Source organism: Alosa pseudoharengus, unplaced genomic scaffold, assembly GCF_046254945.1.
Source record: "Alosa pseudoharengus isolate Yale_2024_CS ecotype anadromous, Long Island Sound unplaced genomic scaffold, YU_APseudo_1.1 YU_APseudo_1.1_scf_24, whole genome shotgun sequence".
NCBI lineage: Eukaryota > Metazoa > Chordata > Actinopteri > Clupeiformes > Clupeidae > Alosa > Alosa pseudoharengus.
Genome location: NW_027468689.1, coordinates 8,863,902 through 8,882,841, shown reverse-complemented (window position 1 = coordinate 8,882,841; position 18,940 = coordinate 8,863,902). Strand labels below are relative to the sequence as shown.

General features: G+C 40.5%; 1 protein-coding gene and 1 long non-coding RNA gene across 3 annotated transcripts in view; both read right to left on the bottom strand.

The window, feature by feature from the left end:
- The window catches only part of mmp11b (matrix metallopeptidase 11b), a 29,592-nt gene extending 16,176 nt beyond the window's left edge, over positions 1 to 13,416 (bottom strand). Inside the window, exon 1 of the mRNA XM_076303055.1 lies at positions 13,262 to 13,416. Within this exon, the coding sequence (XP_076159170.1) occupies positions 13,262 to 13,375 (114 nt within the window). The 5' untranslated portion in view covers positions 13,376 to 13,416. The remainder of the gene's footprint in view (positions 1 to 13,261) is intronic.
- LOC143141907 (uncharacterized) lies at positions 9,670 to 11,424 on the bottom strand. 2 transcript variants are annotated; one of them, XR_012990823.1, is made up of 4 exons: positions 11,347 to 11,424; positions 10,285 to 10,355; positions 10,071 to 10,154; positions 9,670 to 9,754 (listed from the first exon to the last, which is right to left on the bottom strand). It is a non-coding gene; the product is annotated as an uncharacterized LOC143141907 (long non-coding RNA). The 2 variants fall into 2 exon arrangements; XR_012990822.1 differs by lacking the exon at positions 11,347 to 11,424 and having other exon boundaries at positions 10,285 to 10,673.
- Positions 13,417 to 18,940: the final 5,524 nt, after the last annotated feature.

Below are 18,940 nucleotides of genomic sequence, written 5' to 3'. Positions count from 1 at the left end.
ACACATGCACGTGCTGAACTGCAGCATCAACACTCCTCTAATTTTAGGCTGCAGCCAGTTAAAATATAGGCCTACACATCAACCTACCGAAATCAAAGCCCCTCTTGCTACTTTGAAATCACCGGTGTGGAAGTATTCGTTCATTCACGTCAATTAAACCTAACTTAGCCTACTCAACTTAGCAAGTGAAGATGGTCTAATTACAGTCCAAAGTTACTTTAAGGCTTAAAATGTACATTTATAAGTACATATTCCATGAACACTAACCTTGGGTCTCTTCGGAGTGTGCTGAAACAATCAAATTAACATTCTGTGTTGTTTCATTTTACTATGTTCACGTCTCTGTTTTAGCCTAATGTTAGTTCTGTTTACATTACAACCTCGCGGTTGGAACGGTTTCAAAGCGGTTTCAAAATAAAAGCCCCCTGAAAAAGAAAAGGAAAAGGCCAAAAAGAGTAAATAACATATAAGGAATGCATTAATAGTAATATTTTTAAAAATCGAAAATCGAATCGAATCGTGACTTTAAAATCGAAAATTACATCGAATCGAGGATTTGGAGAATCGTGACACCCCTAATAGTTCAACACTGTAGTAGGGCTGCACGATATTAGGAAAACATGCGATATGCGATACCATTATTGAGTACTGCGATAACGATATAATTTGCGATATTTAAATATACTGCTCAATAAAGGTTTTCCACACATATTTTGAAACCTTCCACCCTTTTCTCCATTCTCAAACTACATTCACAGAATGTCTGACAGTTCTTCCAAAATAAAAACTCGCCTCAAAAGTTTTACTTGTGCTCAGAACCAAACAGTGACAGAGTGATTCAGTGTATGATTGAAGTGTTCCCTTAATTTTTTTGAGCAGTATATTTAATGTTTTTTTTTTCATTCTGCTTGCTGCAAACATACACTGTAGGGTTGGGGGGGGGGGGGGTAAATGTATAATTACAGAAATAAATGTATAATTTTTAAATAATATAAAATATCATGTAGCCTATGGCCTGATGAAAGTGGACAGCTAAGAGACCTACTGACTAGGCTATCGAAGTTGTGTGGAAGATCTGCTCCTAATCCTCATAAAAGACGGGTGGACAGCCAATCTGAACACTTGTGCACCAACCAGCGGAATATTCCACATTGCCAGCCTTCGATGGGCCTAGCAAAGAAGCTAGGCCTACTTAAGCTATATCGCGGCAATCATCTCAGTCTGTAACCTCATACAGTACGCTGCGCATCCCACGTTATTAGGCTACCGGCATGCCGACTATGAGGGCAGCGGAAAGTGAAAGTAATTGGGCTGCAATCGCACAGTCCAGAAGTAGGTTAAACAACTTTTACAAATAACGAATCCTGATTACCTCTGTGCTGCTGTCTGGGGCTTTTGCTAAATGCAAATCATGAAATACAAGCCTTACAGACAGTGAAAGACAACTTCTGATATAACGATAACGAAAGAAATTGTTTATTTTAACACGGTGGAGAAGGACGCATTTGCGCTGTGTTTGTAACACGGCATCCTTCATAAAACCAAAATATTCCCATATAACAGACGTGCTTTTCCTTTTAGTCACTAATTCCTCTTCACCCAAGTGTAGCCTACCTCGCTCGACTCACTATTTTCAGCCATCACGACTTAGCTCCCGCTTTAACACCTAAAACACCACACACCTAAACTGGTAGGGGACGGGCTTCTTGGGCTGCATGACCGCATCAGTTTGGTAAAATATGTTGACATTCAGAATGTGAATACACCATAGACTGTATGGAATGCGCACGGCACAGAAAATGTATCGAATTTATCGAAAATTAAGTAATCTTTGCGGTATGTCCATCGCAAGTGTTGATATCGCGATAACGATAGATTTTAGATATATCGTGCAGCCCTACACTGTAGCCATTTGAACATTACAACCACTGGATTGTTATGGGCTTGATCTGAAAGGGTGTGGATGCAGAAAGTAAACACAAGGTTATTTGTATTTGTCCTGGGGCTCTGCTGAATAAACGGATAATGTGAATAAATGTGGCAGATCTCCATTGTTCTCCTGAAACGACATGCGTTCAGAGTGAACACTCTCTCTTCACCTGCTATGCAGAACCTTTCAGTAATACAAAATAAAATAATTTGTATGGAAAAGCTATGTCAAGTACATATTTGTATTGACTTTTGAACAAATTAATGAGTGAATTAGCTACTCTTCACAATGCTTGTACCATTTCAGACCAGAGAGAGAAGACCGAGATGGGACTGAGTCCGAGTGAGTGAAGTGAAAAGGTCTTTCAACACCAGCGGAGTGTTTGCTGAGGAATCAAATCACCCAGCCCACCTCAGTCGGCCCCATAGCCATGACAGAGCTCCATCTAATGCTCCTAGACAGAAGAAAAACACACGGGTGTCTCAGGTTCAACACAGGTCAGGCCATGAGGTCAAAGCCTTGATCAACAGAACTCCCAAGTTAAAGTAAACAACTTCTCTCATTAAATCCAAACCCAAATTAGATTAGATTAACATGGGGTAACATGTTATGTTTTCAGTTCTCATCACCATATGCTTAAAACCTGTGCAGTCCTAGTACAATAAATAACTTCTCTATACTAAAATAAATAACCCATACCAAATTTAATAAAGGAGGCTTGGCCTGCAGACCTTTAAAGGCCAATGTGGCTCTTTGTCCTTTGGTTTAAGGCACCCCCCCTCATTACAGGGTTGCATGCTAGATCCACCACCAACATCCTTGAGTTTCTTGCTGATCCAGAACTAAGCACAAAAGTAGCAGAGGTGAAGGACCACCTCCCCCCTTTACGACTGTCCTTCCTCCCCCCTCCTCCCAAGCCACAGCCATCCCCATCACTGCATGGCCTCTCAGATGTGAGAAACTATCCTCTTGGAGCCATGAACATTTATCCTGTCTGTTGGAGGGGATGTTTTTACCATGGCGTGCAATCCCACACTTGAGTCACTGCTGAGACAACAATTTGCAAGGGCAGTTTGCAGACTAATGTTGGCTAAGACCAGGGGTTAAAGTGGGGGACGGGGACAGGGAGGAATGCAGTTCCGCCACCTCAGATAAATTAATAATAAATATATTCTTTCATACCAACAATATAGAGCGATGATATTGTTAAAATAAATGGTGAGTTAATTTTCCAATCTTCCAGGTGACCAAGAAGCTAGCAATTCTTGTCCAAATAGTATCACAAAGCTACACCACAATACTCAATATGTTGTCCAAAAGTGAGTCATTTTTCCCCGTTGCATTTTTTCATGGATTTTAGCATTCCCCCACCTGCCAAATCCCACTTTAACCACTTGCTAAGACAAAGGGACTGGTCTTTGTCCACAGGAGATAAACATAAGCATTCACACAGGTTGGCTAAACCCTGAAGTATTCTTTTAAATTTTGTTCTTGATGTCATAAAATACATTATACATTTCATGAAGAACCATGTGGAGCCAATCGCCAGTAATTTGCTGATTAATTTTCTTTAGTATATTTATCTTCATTAGACTAGTTTATCTATTTTTTAGAACTTAATTTTCACTCCTGACTCCTGAGTGTGTGGAATGCTATTTCTTTCGATAAGTGACCAGGCGTCTGTCATCTAATATAACAACAGTCTTCTCTAAAGGTCCAACCAAATTGAGACCTTACTTGAAACCCTTGCTCCATCCTTCACTAGCTCCATACTGCTTTCCAGCCGGGGAAACCCCAGTTTTCATTACGATGCCTTTGTGGGAGCAGGTCTCCTGGGCCACAACAAGCGCCTGCTCTTGGCTGGAGTGAATGACAAACACGTCTGAGCTCTTGGCTCCTCGCCGACCCAGCGGGACTCCTGAGGTTAAGCCCGCTCATGGCGCTGCCTGCCCAGGAGGCCTTCGCTTATGTCACTCATCCCATTAATCTCGCTCAAGCATACCCAACCCCAAAACATAACAGCAACCGTGCACAGGTGTCAGAACAGTCCACCCCCCGACTGCCTTAAGCACATGCAAACACAATCGACCCCCCCCACACACACACACAGACACACGCACTAGACCAGACTAGCTGACATGAATGTCCTACACAAGTGTACCACATAGATCTTTCAGACACCAACCCTTTCATTTAGAACTCTTAATAACTCCTGAGTTTTGCAAGTCTTATGTAAAATGGCGCTTGCCCCTGCACATGAACCCCTTTATCTGCCCAGAGTCATGAGCTGTAGGATCACCTGAGGACAAACAGCCAGAGGAGCTGTATAAAGCCCTCAGCAAAGGATACCATGGCAACCTGTTGCAGTCCCAAACTCCTTCTTAACTCTAACCCATAGTTATATACCATGAAACTGTGAATCGACAAAACAAAAAAGATAAGCGATAAGGGCTCTCTCCCAGCCACTCGAGCTGATAAACACTGGCCACACTTATGATAAAGCCTAAACTCGGCAGGGGAAATACGTATTGGGTAAATATTTACACTCAAAAGCTGGACAGATCTCCAAGGTTGCAAGCGTTGTATACACAAACGAGCTGATTACCCCGAATTGTGAAATTGTTCTGTGGAAAAAGGAAAAGCGCTGAATTGATGGGAGATGATAGCTGGATGCATCAGAGATGCACCCATTCCTGCTGACCATAGTGGCAATCGTTGAGGTTGCTTTGTGGTTGAAGAAAACCGTGACATTTCTATCTCTAATTAGGGAGTTTCTTGTTCCCATGCCTTCAATTCAACTGTAACATCTTAGAGTGTGGTAGTCACTTGTCAGCAAAACAAAATTACAACGTTGTTGAGAGAGGAGTGTTGATGTCACCAATTTATTTCTGACAGTACATCTAGACAAGACAGATTATACTATTCAGTCTACTGAGTTTAACCAGCATGAGAAAGATATGCTTGTGACAGCTATTATCAAATCCATATCTTGTTGACACCTGGGCAAGGTATTTAAAATAAAAGTATCTATTGTGTGATATGAATGGAGGTATCAGACAGTTATCTCAGATAAAAGTGTCCAAAACTAAGCCAGATAAGCTTGATCTCTGCCTAAGTAAGCACTATGCACTTCACTCGCCTCACTGAAGTTTCTGAAGCGGGAAGCTATCATCTCTGTGAAAAATGATAGTTTAAGAATGTAAGCTTTCCCTGAGCACAACTCTCTGTAGTGAATTAAAGCGCTCCCTAAGCTACAATTATCCATGCAGGTAACTGCATGTTTGGATATTGCTGATCACCCAAGCCAGGCCTCACTTCAGAAAGCTCAACCAAACACTGTTTTCACAGCAGCTCAGACAAGTCTCTATACAGCATCACAAGTGAATGAATGAAGAAACTAAATATTTGATCTTGATTTTTGATCTTGATGTGCCACTGTTTCTCTGCCCAGTGTTAATAGATACTGTGAAAGAAAAATAATTCTACATTATCAGATTACTATTGTTTGACTGTGTATAGGGTACAACCGGGACTATTGACATGGGGGACAAATGAAACATTCCAGTTTTCTCCGAGTGCAATGATGATAGACAGGCATCATTTGGACAACAAATAGAGCATGTTAAACTCCATGCATCAGCCAAATATCTTCCTGTTATGTCCTTTTATCACAGAGTTACAGGCGATAAGCGAGTTTTGATGGTCAAAAGTAAACTTCATTAGCAGTACAATTTTTTTAATTATTAAAGAGTGTTTTTCATTTTAAGGTTCGACTTCAGGCTTATTCAGTAGACTATTTAGTGTTCTCCACAATCCCAGACTCTCATATTGCATGCTTGTTTACAAGGAATGTAAAACAGGCTATTTGTCTGTAAATATAAGGCGGGATGAACAGCTCCCGTCCAGACCTGGCAGTAAACCCATGTACCGGTAGTCTAAGTAAATGGACAAATATCTGTGTTTATACTATATTTTATGCAGACGAGACATGGAAAAGCAGTTTTAAAAAGATGTAAATATATTTGGGGTTATCAGGTAGGGGATCGAGTTTTGCCATGTTAACCTATGGAGACAGACGGGCTGTGGGTCATGAAGGGCACTTATTTGGATGTGCAGTGGCCTAACGCACTTATAACATAGTGAAATAGTATTTTGCACTTTAGAAACATGATCTAGCTGTTCTAGCTGTAAAAAATGGCAGAATAATCCATTATGTGCATGATATTTCCATAACCGCGATATACACGCTTCATGATGATGGCAATGAGTTGTTAACAGACATTCACTACGAAGTATAGCCCCGCAGCAATCTAAGATTATCTCGGATTACACTTTTTCATTTCGTATAATTCGTGATATGTTGTCAAATGTTGAAGTTGTGGGAAGTTATGTAGCCCAGACAAGTTTCGAACTGGTCAGGTTTTTAAAGAGAGATTTGAAGTTGATGGCAAGACTCCCAGAAGTCGAATATTCAGCTTTCCCCTTTTCCTGGCTCCCTCTCTGGTGGTAGGACAACGGACTTTGACCTTTCCCCCCACAACTGACGGACTGAATAACTGTACATATTTGTAATAACTGAAAACAAGATATATTGGATTGATTTAAATTTGAACTTTAATCTTTTGAACTTATTTGATATATGAACATTAACTTGTTGAACATTTTGAACCTTTGTATACTTTTTATTCTGTTGTTATATTGTAATATACTGTAGATTATTCAGAAATGTTGGATATGTATAAGGATGCACCCAGGTAGGTTGTAGTTTGATAACTGTGAATATTCTTTGCACTGCACTTTTATATTTATTTTATCTCTCATTTTATATGTCTATTATTGATATTTTCTTTTCTTATACAAACCCTTCAGTACATTTACACATTCTCTATTTATCAAATAGATAATAAATTATCTTAATCCATCTCTTACTTTGCATTAACACTACTTCCAGTAGACGATCTTAGAGCTTCTGATTACTGGTCCAGTTATATTATTAGCACTTTAGGCACTGTGTCTATTTATTGAGTCGTGTGCTACATTTACATAGCTTAAACATGTTTCTTTCGTCCCCCATGTCTGTTTCATTAATCCCGGCTAGAAGGGACAAATGAAACAAAACACACATTCGACTTTTCCTTGAATAACTCCTGAACGGTTTTGTTCAGAGCTGAATATGCTATAAATGTGTTTGACAAAGGACAGATGTAGCTTGCTAGTGACAAAATATTAGCTATCAGTATGGTACGATGTCTTTGTAAGTGACGTTTAATTAAAAAGTGTTTCATTCGTCCCGGTTCTCCCCTACTACTGTAATTATCATCTATTCCTTTGATATTTTTATTTCATGCTCTTGGTAGAGCTCCCTTTACCCTTGGTGTTTATAGGGTAAAGGGTTAATGGCCATTCAAATGTGAGCAGCCAGGCTACATGTGAAATTAACAACTCAACATTCACCTCATATTTCTTCCCTAAACTTTACACTGGCATGTGATCTATCTGGACAGTTTCAGAGGGGACACTTTTTGGCAGAGTTAGTTCAAGCTGTCATGCTGATGTTCTTTAAAAAAACGTTTTTTTTTCTTTTTCAAAGAGGCCCATGAAAACTGTTGTGGCTATCTTGTTCTTTACAATTTCCTTGTGTCAGCAGATAGGGTGGTTGTTATCCTGCCTCGCTTGCCAGATAACTTGCCCCATCCTGCATAATCCCCCCCTTTTGTGCTTTGTCAACACCAGGGAACAAATTGACTGCTTGCATGACCCATGGGCTTACACTCAAAAAAATATCTTGTTGGATTTAATTAAAAATGTTTTGTCAAGTGGTTCCACGAAACTGTATTAAATAACTCTAAAGATACTATATTCTTTTCAATTGACTCAAATAAATAACATTAACTGAACAAGAGTGAATAAAGTAGATGGTAAGTAATTGAATTCCTTTATTTTTATTTAGAATTCTTACATTGAACCAACTTAATATGGCTGTGTTCAACCAACTTAATGCTGTTATGTTCAATTAATTCAGCATTCTTACATTGACTCAACTTAATACTGTCCTGTTCAATCAAAGTCACATTGTTAGGTTCAATTAATTTAAGTTAAAAAGATATCTAGCACACATCCATATTAATTTAAGTTTAAGTGATACAGTTACGTGGAACCACACTTGACAAAACTTTCTTAAGTAAACTCATCCAAAAAACAAAGTTCTTAAGTAAATCCAAAGTAAACAAGTTGAATTTGTTCTGCATAACATTTCTAAATAAAATTGAACAAATGTGTTCAAATAGCAAACAGACACACGGTCTTCAAAACAAATTTGCATTTATTTAGCTCCATTTTAGCTCCATCAGGGACATTTTTTAGTAAAATAGAAATGCAATGAACAGAAAAATATCTCTGCTAAACACGGCATGTTTAGTTTTGTTACATTGTTAGTGATTCAACTATAATGTCTACATCTTCTAGTGGAGGCATTGGCACCCTCATGTTTGATTGCAAAGATCCCGATGGTGGTTTTCTCCATCTGGCTCTGGGCATCAGTCAGCGTCCTTTACCACAGACCAAAAAAAATACATTTAATTGATGACTTTTCAAACAAAAGTATATGTCTTTAGATATGTTTGAATTCAGTGGATTAACCTCACATCTCCCATCTCCTTTAAATTAAAAGCAATGGTTCTGAGTGAATTTCACCCTTGGGTCATTTGCATGATCATTGCGAGGGCCAACCCCCCCCCCCCCCCCCCCCCAGTAGCTTTTTGTCCTTTGGTCGAAAGTTTGTAAGTAGCCTACACCAGGAGTTTATTTAAATAACACTTGCCTGAAAGCTTCTACTCTCTGCTGCTACCGCTACGTCAACATCACTTCCGTGATTTGTGAAAAGCCCGTAAAAGTCCTTTGCGAAATTCACACGTGTAAAGGAAAAGCTAGTGAATTCAACACTCCATAGTCATATATTGATAACTGGATGATATATGAAATTGTATTTTCAGGTCAATAAGTGTTGACCTGAAAATACAAGCATTTATAAAACTTATGCATCGCTTTCTGCCAGGACTTTTACGGGCTTTTCCCAAATCACAAAGTGACGTCGACGTAGCGTTGCAGTAGGTGTTGTTTACAGACCCTTTTTGTACTACTGTAGAAGTTTGGTAATATTCCGGACATTATTAGTGGGGTAATTTACGAGATACACTTCTGGTTTCAAAAGTGCTAATGCTAAGCCATTGGGCTGAAACATAGACTGATAGTGCGAACTTGACCAATGTTCGACCAAGGGAAAAAAGCTTCTGGGGGTGTGTTTGGCTCGTGGTCATCGTGCAAATGACCCTAGGGTGAAATTCACTCCGAACCATTGCTTTAGACTCTCTGCTCTCCCAAATCCCTCTAACGTCTATGATTTCTTTTAACTCAAAAGCTAGTTAACCAAAGATTAAAACTTTGGGTGACATTTTACCAACACAGACTAGGAAGCTTTGTCTGTAAAGGGTGTATGCATGGTCAGTGACAAACAGACCAATGGTGACTTGTTCTGCTGTAACATGCATTCTGCTTTAATATGCATATAGACAGACTTAACAAAACATTACAAGCACCGATACATGAACAAGGAAATGTCCATGGGTACTAAAATAATATAAGAAGCCATATTCATTCATACCCATCTTGCCACTAGACGTACCACTCCTACTCTCGCTGCTGTAATGCTTTACTGGTTTTTTGATATTCATTTACACTTACCAGGTATTCCTTTATGAGTTTCTCTGAGCCTTCGTACACAAGTGCTTTCAGGTTGCAAGTTCTCAACAAGCCAATGGTATGATTCTGCAAAATAGGGAAATGAACATACAACTTACATTTACAAATTAAGTATCTTAATGTTTAACATGCCTTACCATGCAACCCCCAATGTTAAATGTTAAAAGAGATTTTTGGAACGCACTGATCTTCAATGTAAATCTATTCATGGGGTTGAAACAGGCAGTACACCCCTATGTCAATGTTAACTTTCAAATTCATGTCAGCAAGGTAAGACCTTTCAAAAAAAGTTAGCAGTTGCATGGTAAGGTCCGGTAGCTCATGGCCTAATATTGGATCACAGTTTTTCAAAGTGGGAGGCACAAAACAACTTCTCACTAACCTGGTCAATGGCAGCCATGATCTCCTCCCTTCCTACGCACACACAGCAGACAGCCTGGAGCAGTTGATGTCGAGTTCTGACATTCTGACAACGTTATGAGGGGAGAGGAGATAGGAAGAACAAGTAACAATACAACCCAGCATTTGGAAATACAGAAAGAATTACAATTAGCATATGGCATGGGTGTCTGTGACCAAAATGACCATGAGCTAACCTGTAATACTTCAATAAATGAGACCTTGATGACACTCCGGTCTTGCGCTCTTTGCACTGCCACATAAAGGCCTGTGGGGAGAAAGAGAAAGTATATCAAACTCAACAAATTTACACTAAAATGTGTAAAACTATAATAATATTAGATCACAGAATCAATTGAGAATTTTAATAAAATTGAACTAGGAAGATAACCTTTAATTAGATTGGCTTATTTGTGATTTAATTAGTTACTTGTTTGTGATTAACAAATCATTCAAACATTGAAGAGTAGGCAGCTTCTAGCATGACAAATGTGAAATTATTTACCTCCCGAATATAGTGGTTGAGAACAAATGTGTGTGCTTAAAATTGACAAGTTCCCATGCAAGAAACTGCCATTTGCTTTCTTTAACTGAGCCAAGTAGCCTATGATAGCAATACAAAAATAATGACAAGTCTGATGTTCCTGCAACTGCTGTACTTGCAGCTACACGTGGCTAATGTTAGCAGCTACAGAGAGACTAGGGATGATGGAGTTTGCTACACGAACATTAAAATGATTAAAATGTTTCTTGATGGACTTTAGAGCCTGCATAATTGTTCATGACACACAAGGATAATTTGGTCAGAGTGGGGTGCACCTAACAGTTACGTTTAAACATTAAACTTTCCCGATACTGATCCAACAATTAGTATTCACATAAACCCAGGCAGGGTTTGTATGGGGCTAACGATAGCTGCTATCTTATCTTACCAGTTAAATACATGAAGTTGTCTTGACCTTGGCACTTCTATGAACATTCAATTGTGGTTTATATGAAATAACCCCATCAAGGCACCACCCCTGTCTATCTTCAGTAGGGAGTAAAACTAAACTGGAAAACATGATAGAATTCTAGCCTGAGATGACTTAGCTCGCCAGCCACCATGACAGATTTAGTAGCTAACATTAGAAGCTAGCTGCTCGAGTTTAGTAACACATGTACACTATAAGATCTACTAAAATGATTATTTAAGTTGTTGTTACGACAAACTCGCTAAACTCAAAACAAAAACACTATGAACAGCAACAAATACATACCTTGCAATTACAGGATCCAAAAATTTTCTGTGAGTAAGCAAGGAAAAAATGGCGGAGCTTCACTTTCTCAACCGTCTCTGGCGGAGTCCTCACCATGGTCCTCTTAAGTTGTGAAATAATGCTAAGGCAACTATAGAGGGACAAATTTCCTAATCTAATGCGTTTTGTTCAAGAAAGTTGTGTAGATCCAATGCAAACATGTTAAGTTAATCAGCAAAAACGCATTATTGATTTGAAATAACACAACTAACTTAATTTCACCTTAGAAACCTAATTTTGTTCTGTAAATCCTACAAAAGAGGATTTATTAAGATGAACAATAGTGAGATTTCATTTTTTTGAGTGTAGACTCACAAACTTCAGAATCAATCTCACGTGAAATCTCCGCAAGTGTATTTGTCTGAAGAGGTCTGAGGAGGCCTTTTGGTGTACTTTAGTGGCTGGAGCACTGGTCGAGGCCTTTTGGTGTACTCCAGCTGGAGTACTGGTCGAGGCTTTTAGGATTTTTTCCTGTGACTACTCAGCACTTCTCAAGGGTGACACTATCCAGCTGTGAGCTATTTCTCATCCCTCCTCTCAAAGAACAGCTCTTTGTTCTTTCTTTGTTCAAATACAGAACATGTGTTTGATACAACCACAGAATGAAATATCACAGATATTTTAGTGGGCCACATACAAGGGCTCATGAATGCCTTCTCTCCTCGTCTCGTTTTCCTCCTTTCACACAGAATGTATACTAACTCACGCTGTTTCACTCACTCTACTTATCAACAGGAAGCTGCAACACTAAACCCAACTCCCCTATACTCCACGCGGTGCACCATCTCTCTCTCTCTCTCTCTCTCTCTCTCTCTCTCTCAAGCGCCTGATTCGGAGTAAGCAGAGAGTCGCGGCCCTCCACTGCTGCTGCTGCTGAGGTGAAGTCGGGGTGAACTAAAAATGAGAAGGCAGAGAGGAAATACTGCGCTGAGAAACAGCTATATGCTTTTTCCACAGCTTGCACTTAAGGACTTCTTTGTCCTGAGGCGAACATAATGCATCTAAGCACATGGGCTGAGTCAGTTTGAACGACACAGAAGAGCTGCCACCTGATTTAACAGAAAGAATCGATTTGTTGCCCTGACCTACTGACCTATACCTGGCATGTGCAAAGTTAACGAGCATTACGAGTCCAGAGCCTCAGGACTTCACAGCTGCGCGAGATGCTCAATGGACATCTGCACGATACAAAACCAGATCTCACTCTCAACATCCTCCTCTGCACCAGTGCAGCTCGATTGACACTTCTAAATTCCACTTTCATGCTGTTATGAATACAGAACACAGCTCTGTCAGGAATCTATATAGACCTTTGTAGGCTACAGCGCACAACTGTGTGAGCCATTGTCAAAGACATTACATGGTGACACATATTTCTCACTTTCACTCACATTCAACAAGGACATAAAATAATCTGTATAGTTAATCATTTCTGACATGCTGATGTGAGTAAAATGTCTCATATGCTAGATACATACATTGTATGTATTAGTTATGGCAGCTGAGATTTCAAAAGAGAGAGAGAGAGAGCTTACAGCTCAAAGTAAAAGTGTAATGCATCTGTGCAAGTCCAAGTGTTTTCACATAAAATAATCTGCTCCCTGAGGAGAAATTCCAGAACAAGAGACATGTGTCTAGTCCTAAGGCAACACAACTACTTCTCCGTTCATGCCTTTTAACCATCAACATATTATGCTGCCTCTACAGAAACCTGCCTTATCAAACTGTTACAACGTGTTTCAGAAGTAAAACAATGAGGTTTTAGCTTACATAATCCTATGAATATAAAAAAGAAATAAACGTGCACTCCTAATCAAAGACGCTTGGATGGAAAAAGAAGCTATTATCGATGTGAGTAATTCATTGTTTTACTCACCGCCGCTGCTTTGTACCTGTGGCTAATTTTCTTCTCCCCTACCGGAAGGGAATGGACGTGGTACAAGAGCTGCAGCGCCAAAGCGCAGAGGATAATTCGGAGCGCGCGCATCATCCTTTGGCTCGACGCGGATCCGCACACTAGTACTGCGAGTGAACACCTCGCGGGCCAAATAGAGAGGGCGGAGGGAGAGCCGCGCCGTTTAGACGGTGAGTGACGGGGCGGTGTCTTCAAGGGGATTTTTATACTCCCCGCTTTCTGAGCTCGATATTCAAATTACACGTGTTCACGAGCACCTACGTCATCATGTAGGCTACATTCCCGCGTTAGTATTTGCCTTTGTCCTGCTTTGTGAGCTAGGCCTGTGTGGGGAAATATTGTTTAAAAAAGACAGGTAGCCTAGATCATAAGACCAAATCAGTATGCATTAGGCCTACATTACATTTGGGTAAAGTCATGACATTTTCATGATAAAATCATGACATTTTCCAGTCCAGTCACATATTGTTTAATACCATAGGCATATTTATTGAAATAGTTGAGGTTTAATATTGGAATGGTTGAGGTTTAATACCATATGGGCATATTGAAATGGTTAAGGTTTTGACAACCCAAGTTAGGCCTGCCAAAAGATTGGACTGACCTCTCATCTCCACCTGTTCAACAAGTAGTTGAGGCATTTTTGGGCTGTATACTTAAGAGCATGAATGGCATCATTACTGTCATGCTTCATGTAAGGGTAATTACTTGTTTGGGAATGGGTCCGTAAACTAAAGGTCTCACCGGTGTCTGTAGAATCACATATAGTTAAAGCATTCATCATTCTTCTGCTGTGCTGTCAACTACTGTATTGTAAGCAAGGTAAGCAAGGTAGCCTACTACTGCTCTTTACAAAACTGAGCAAGATTCATCAACACCACTGGTTGTGTAATAACTGGAAAAACATTGTTGTTGACATGATTCCCCAAACTATGCCTAAGTCTGCACTGTGTGAAACATGTCTCTTCTCAACGCTGTCAGTGTGGTGCGTTGTGGTTTACTGACGCTAGTAATGTCCCGAAGAGCTGTAAAGTGTGTTAGTTTGCACTTTTGCAGTGATTGAAATCGCCTTGATAAGCAGAATGTAACCAACCCTACCATATTCCATGTGTTGCTGCAATGAATCAGTCAAGAAATTCAAACCGCCCTATAGTGGGGCACAGTTCACACCATAACAGATGTTTTTGCCTCTATGCACACCCTCAGGCTTCTTTCGTCTCAGGTAAATTGTTCTAATGAGAGCCCTGAGGGCACAAGATGAAATTGTATCCATTTTCTCCCTTCTGGAACCCATGGCAGATCACTAATCATAGAAACTATCTCTGTGTGCGATCTTAACAAAAGATCTCATTTAATTATGGATGGTGTGGATCCAAGACCCAAGAGCCCGATGGTTTATGGCACCATGCTGATGACAGCTCAACCAGAGGAAACAAAGGAGAGATGCATAGCTTGCCAACCGCTGAAAGCCAAGATACACAGCATCTAATTGCTCTTGGCAAGCTGTAACAGTAAACTGCTAAAGACTTTGTTCTGAGCCCCCCATGCAGCGGCCAGCTGGGGTCGTGTGTTCATCTCAGATTTTTCATAAAAAATAGGGAGGAGGAAGTCTGATTCCTGGATCCCCGGACCCACAGATAGTAAAGTGGAGTTGAAACAGAAAGTGATGATGTAACAGAGATTTGTGTTGTTTTGAGCATGTGAATCTGCTGGGTATCACGATCACATTAACCATCTTTCCACAAGCATGACACATATTTTAGTATCTGTTCTTTTCATCACCTGAATGTCTCGACATTGGGGTTTTTTTTTGGGGGGGGGGCAGATATCTGTCATTAAAAACACTAGCATAAAACCCCATTGGTGCTTGACCAGGGGATTCCCAGTGAGATGATTGGGTGTTTCTTTCTGGACTACTGGACAAAAGAAACTCTGACATAGGGTGACTGTGACTGGAAGACAGAATGGCTATACATACACTTCTTGTATCCTACTCTATAAACTGGAACAAACATCAGAGTAATAATGTAAAAACAAATTTGCTCATTTCAACTCCACATCCCCCTGCAGGCTCATAATCTTTGATTTGATGGGATCCGTTTCCTTCATCTCCCCTCTCCTCTCATGGCACTCTTCTGTCCTAAGCTCCTCTCTTCCCTCGCACAGAGAGGGATGCTCCAGTGGACTCAAGTCATGCTGTTTAGTGCGACATTGAACACAGTTTATTATCAGGTGTTGATTTGTGTTTGATCAGGACAGGCATCAGGTCACGCTCCCCTTCCTCTCTAAACTCTTCCCAGAAACTGGCTGGCCAGAGCTACATGGTCTTTGAAAATTTCCAACCACAATAAAGTCATACGAGTGGTCTTTCCCCAAAGGACCCACTTAAGATCAATTATGGGCAAAGCGGCGACGGGAACACAGAGGTAGCAAAGCAACCACGGGAAAACAGAGGTAGGCTGTCCAGCTTTTCTAAGGCACGTTTTTAAAGAACGATCAGCAACACCCCCCCCCCCCCCCCCCAGCAGTCAGCGGTAAGAACCACAATTGAGTTGAGTCATCTCAAATTACTGAGTGCCTCATAAAAGTGTTGAAGAGAAACAAGGAAGAAGGGGAGGGGGGGGCAAAGAAGGAAAACAAAAAACAACAAGTTCTTTTTCTCTCCTGGGGGTTCAGATGCCCCAGATGTTGTGAACGTGTGCTAGAAATTTTGGATTACTAAGGCCCTGTTTAGACGACAACGAAAACGATGCAACCGGTGATGTTTTTCTGCCCTTTGACCCTGTCACATCTCCCCGCAAACTGAGTTTTTAAAAACTCTGTGCTTGATCGTTTTTTTGGGAAAACTCTGTTTGTGTCTAAAGAGGTACAAACGGAGATTTATGTGACGATGTGGAGATTTTTAGTCAGTTCAAAAGAGAAAGAGGAAGTAATTCGTTGCTGTTGTTGATATTTTCGGGATTCTGATTAGCTAACATGGGCTTGAGCTTCTCGTTACACTGCCACATACAGGTTTGGCATGCTCTTGAAGGCTTATGCCCGGGTTAGTGTAAAGAAAAAACTTTTCTGAAAATGACAGGTGTGCACAATGTTATTTTTGAAAACAGAGAGGGTGAAATGTCCGTTTATGAATATAGCCGGCCACGTGTAAACGTATAAGTGATTGCTAACAAGTCTGTATATATTAGAAGTGAGTACTAATCTACATTAATTACATAGAAGTGATTAACATTACATTTTCATATATTAAGTGTGTGCTTATCTTTATATTCTATGCATTAACGTTGCTTTGTCTGTCATTTGCTCTCTCCATGTCACAACTTTCTAATAAAGGTCATGCGACCCCTTCTGCCACGAGTTAGGGATATTCAGCCTGTGGCAGTAATATTAGGAATATCCTGTGGAAGACCATATTATGACAAGAAAATGCTGAAGGATGCATATGTACTGTATTGACCTATTATCTTACTTCATTGGGGGTACATGACTTAGTGTGAGGATCACATGCTATGTCCAAGAAGTATCCATGTATTGTTGTCTGCATGTACAGTATGAGGAGTTTTGGAAAAGACCATTGTATGAAGGACCCATGTGATTTTTATTACAATGTAACTAACTTGTATAAGATGGGGCTTTGCCCTAGAGAACTTTGTTACTTGAACTTGCTGTTGCTGGTAACTTGCCCCCGGCGTTGTGAATACACCTGCAGTGTTTCCTCACACCTGAATGTGCCTGGAGTTTTTGACCACAAAAGGAGTGAAAGATTTCAGGCCGGCTAGTTTCCTCAGAGTGGGCTAAGACTGACAGAGATGGCTAAAAGTCAGCTTACTGATGAAGGAGCATCAAGGCAGTCTAAAAATGCCTCTCTTTGCATTTGTATTAAGGTGTTTTAAACTAGCCACCAAAGGGACTTGAATAATATGTGTAGGTCCTCATGTGATGTCCCTGCATACCCATTCCCTGATAACACCAAGTCTCTCAAAAGACTAATATAGTAATCAAATGACACCAGGAAATAACTATTCTGCTTCAGATGTCATGACCTTGACCTGCTTCAGATGTCATGACCTTGACCTGCTCTTCATAATCCCAGGGTTCTCATGGCGCAGCTCTCCCAGTTGATTGGAGCACATGCCCAGTTTACCGCTACTGTTGTGAAAAGTGTGGATTACTGCTGAGGACATTTATGTGACTGTTGTGAAAAGTGTATTGCATTTATGTGTTGTGCCGGTGTTAAGCTTTGCTATCTATTGTTTCCACAAGGATTCGTATAGTAATACCAGGAATCAGTCTAGAGGAACCAAATGTCATGCAGTCTTTATTAATTACAGTTAATTTGTAAGCACTTTGCTACCCATATTCTACTCTGTATTATCACACACACACACACACACTCACTATGGGGTCAGAAGGGGAGCCTGCTCAGAAGTTGCTTTTTCCATCAACAGCAGAGAGATGTAATTGCTACCACTAACCCCACCACAAAACAGCGTTAAGAAAGGCCGTGACCTGGTTCAGGTTACACAGGCGCCAGAGGAAGGATGGGGGGGTGGTGTGCTGGCCCACTGCTCTGTGAGAGTAGGGATGGGGGGGGGGGGGGCGGGGTGGTGTGCTGGCCCACTGCTCTGTGAGAGTAGGGATATGGGGGTGTTGTGCTGGCCCGATGCTCTGAGAGGGAAGGTGCATTTGTTGACTAACAGACCCTTTGTTATGCTTTTTTTTCAAGTCCATCCGCCACCATACTCATGTTGACAACAGCACTATAACTTGATTGTATACAGTATATCACATTATTTAATGCACAGACTATAATTCATAGATACATTGTAAAAAAATATATAGCATGACACATGTGTTGCACACATTTTGTAATCAATCAATGTGTCCCACACTTTTCCCATGTTTCACTCATTATCATCCATTCTGTTCTGGTCTGGTCTATTCAGTGCAGAATGGCTATTGACTAAAGTGGGGGGTAACAGGGAGAAACGGAGTTCCGCCACCTCAGATAAATTAATAATAAATATATTCTTTCATACCAAAGATAAGGCGATGATATTATTAAAATAAATAGTGAGTTAATTTTCCGCGTGTACAGAGGTGACCAAGAAGCTAGCACACCATTTGCTACACCACGATACTCAATATGTTGTCCAACGGTGAGTCATTTTTCCCCGTTGCACCGACACTGGATTTTAGGGTTCCCCAACCCTGCCAAATCCCACTTTAACCACTGATTACAAGCCCTCATTAAGTGAGGTGAAGTAAGTATAGTCATATTAGGGGATAGAGCATGTGCTAGCAGAAATGTGTATAATGAATGTGCTCTAAAGTTATGGTGCCCCTACTTCCTGGAATAATTCATTTAATATGAAGTTGGATATCACATAGTTTTGTGATATATTTCTATTGTACCGAAAATACATTTGCGTTATTTGAAATGAGCATGTGTACATGGCGCTGAAACATCTATTTTTGTTTTAGGCAAAACCAAATGTAGCATTTTCTGACATCTGCACCACATTTTTCCCCAAGTAGCATTCAAGTGGTACCCCTACCTTATCGATCGCATACAGCTTGTCAGGGTTCTCGTTGAACAGGTGCGGGAGTGTGAGGGACCGAGGCGACCACCCCACGTTT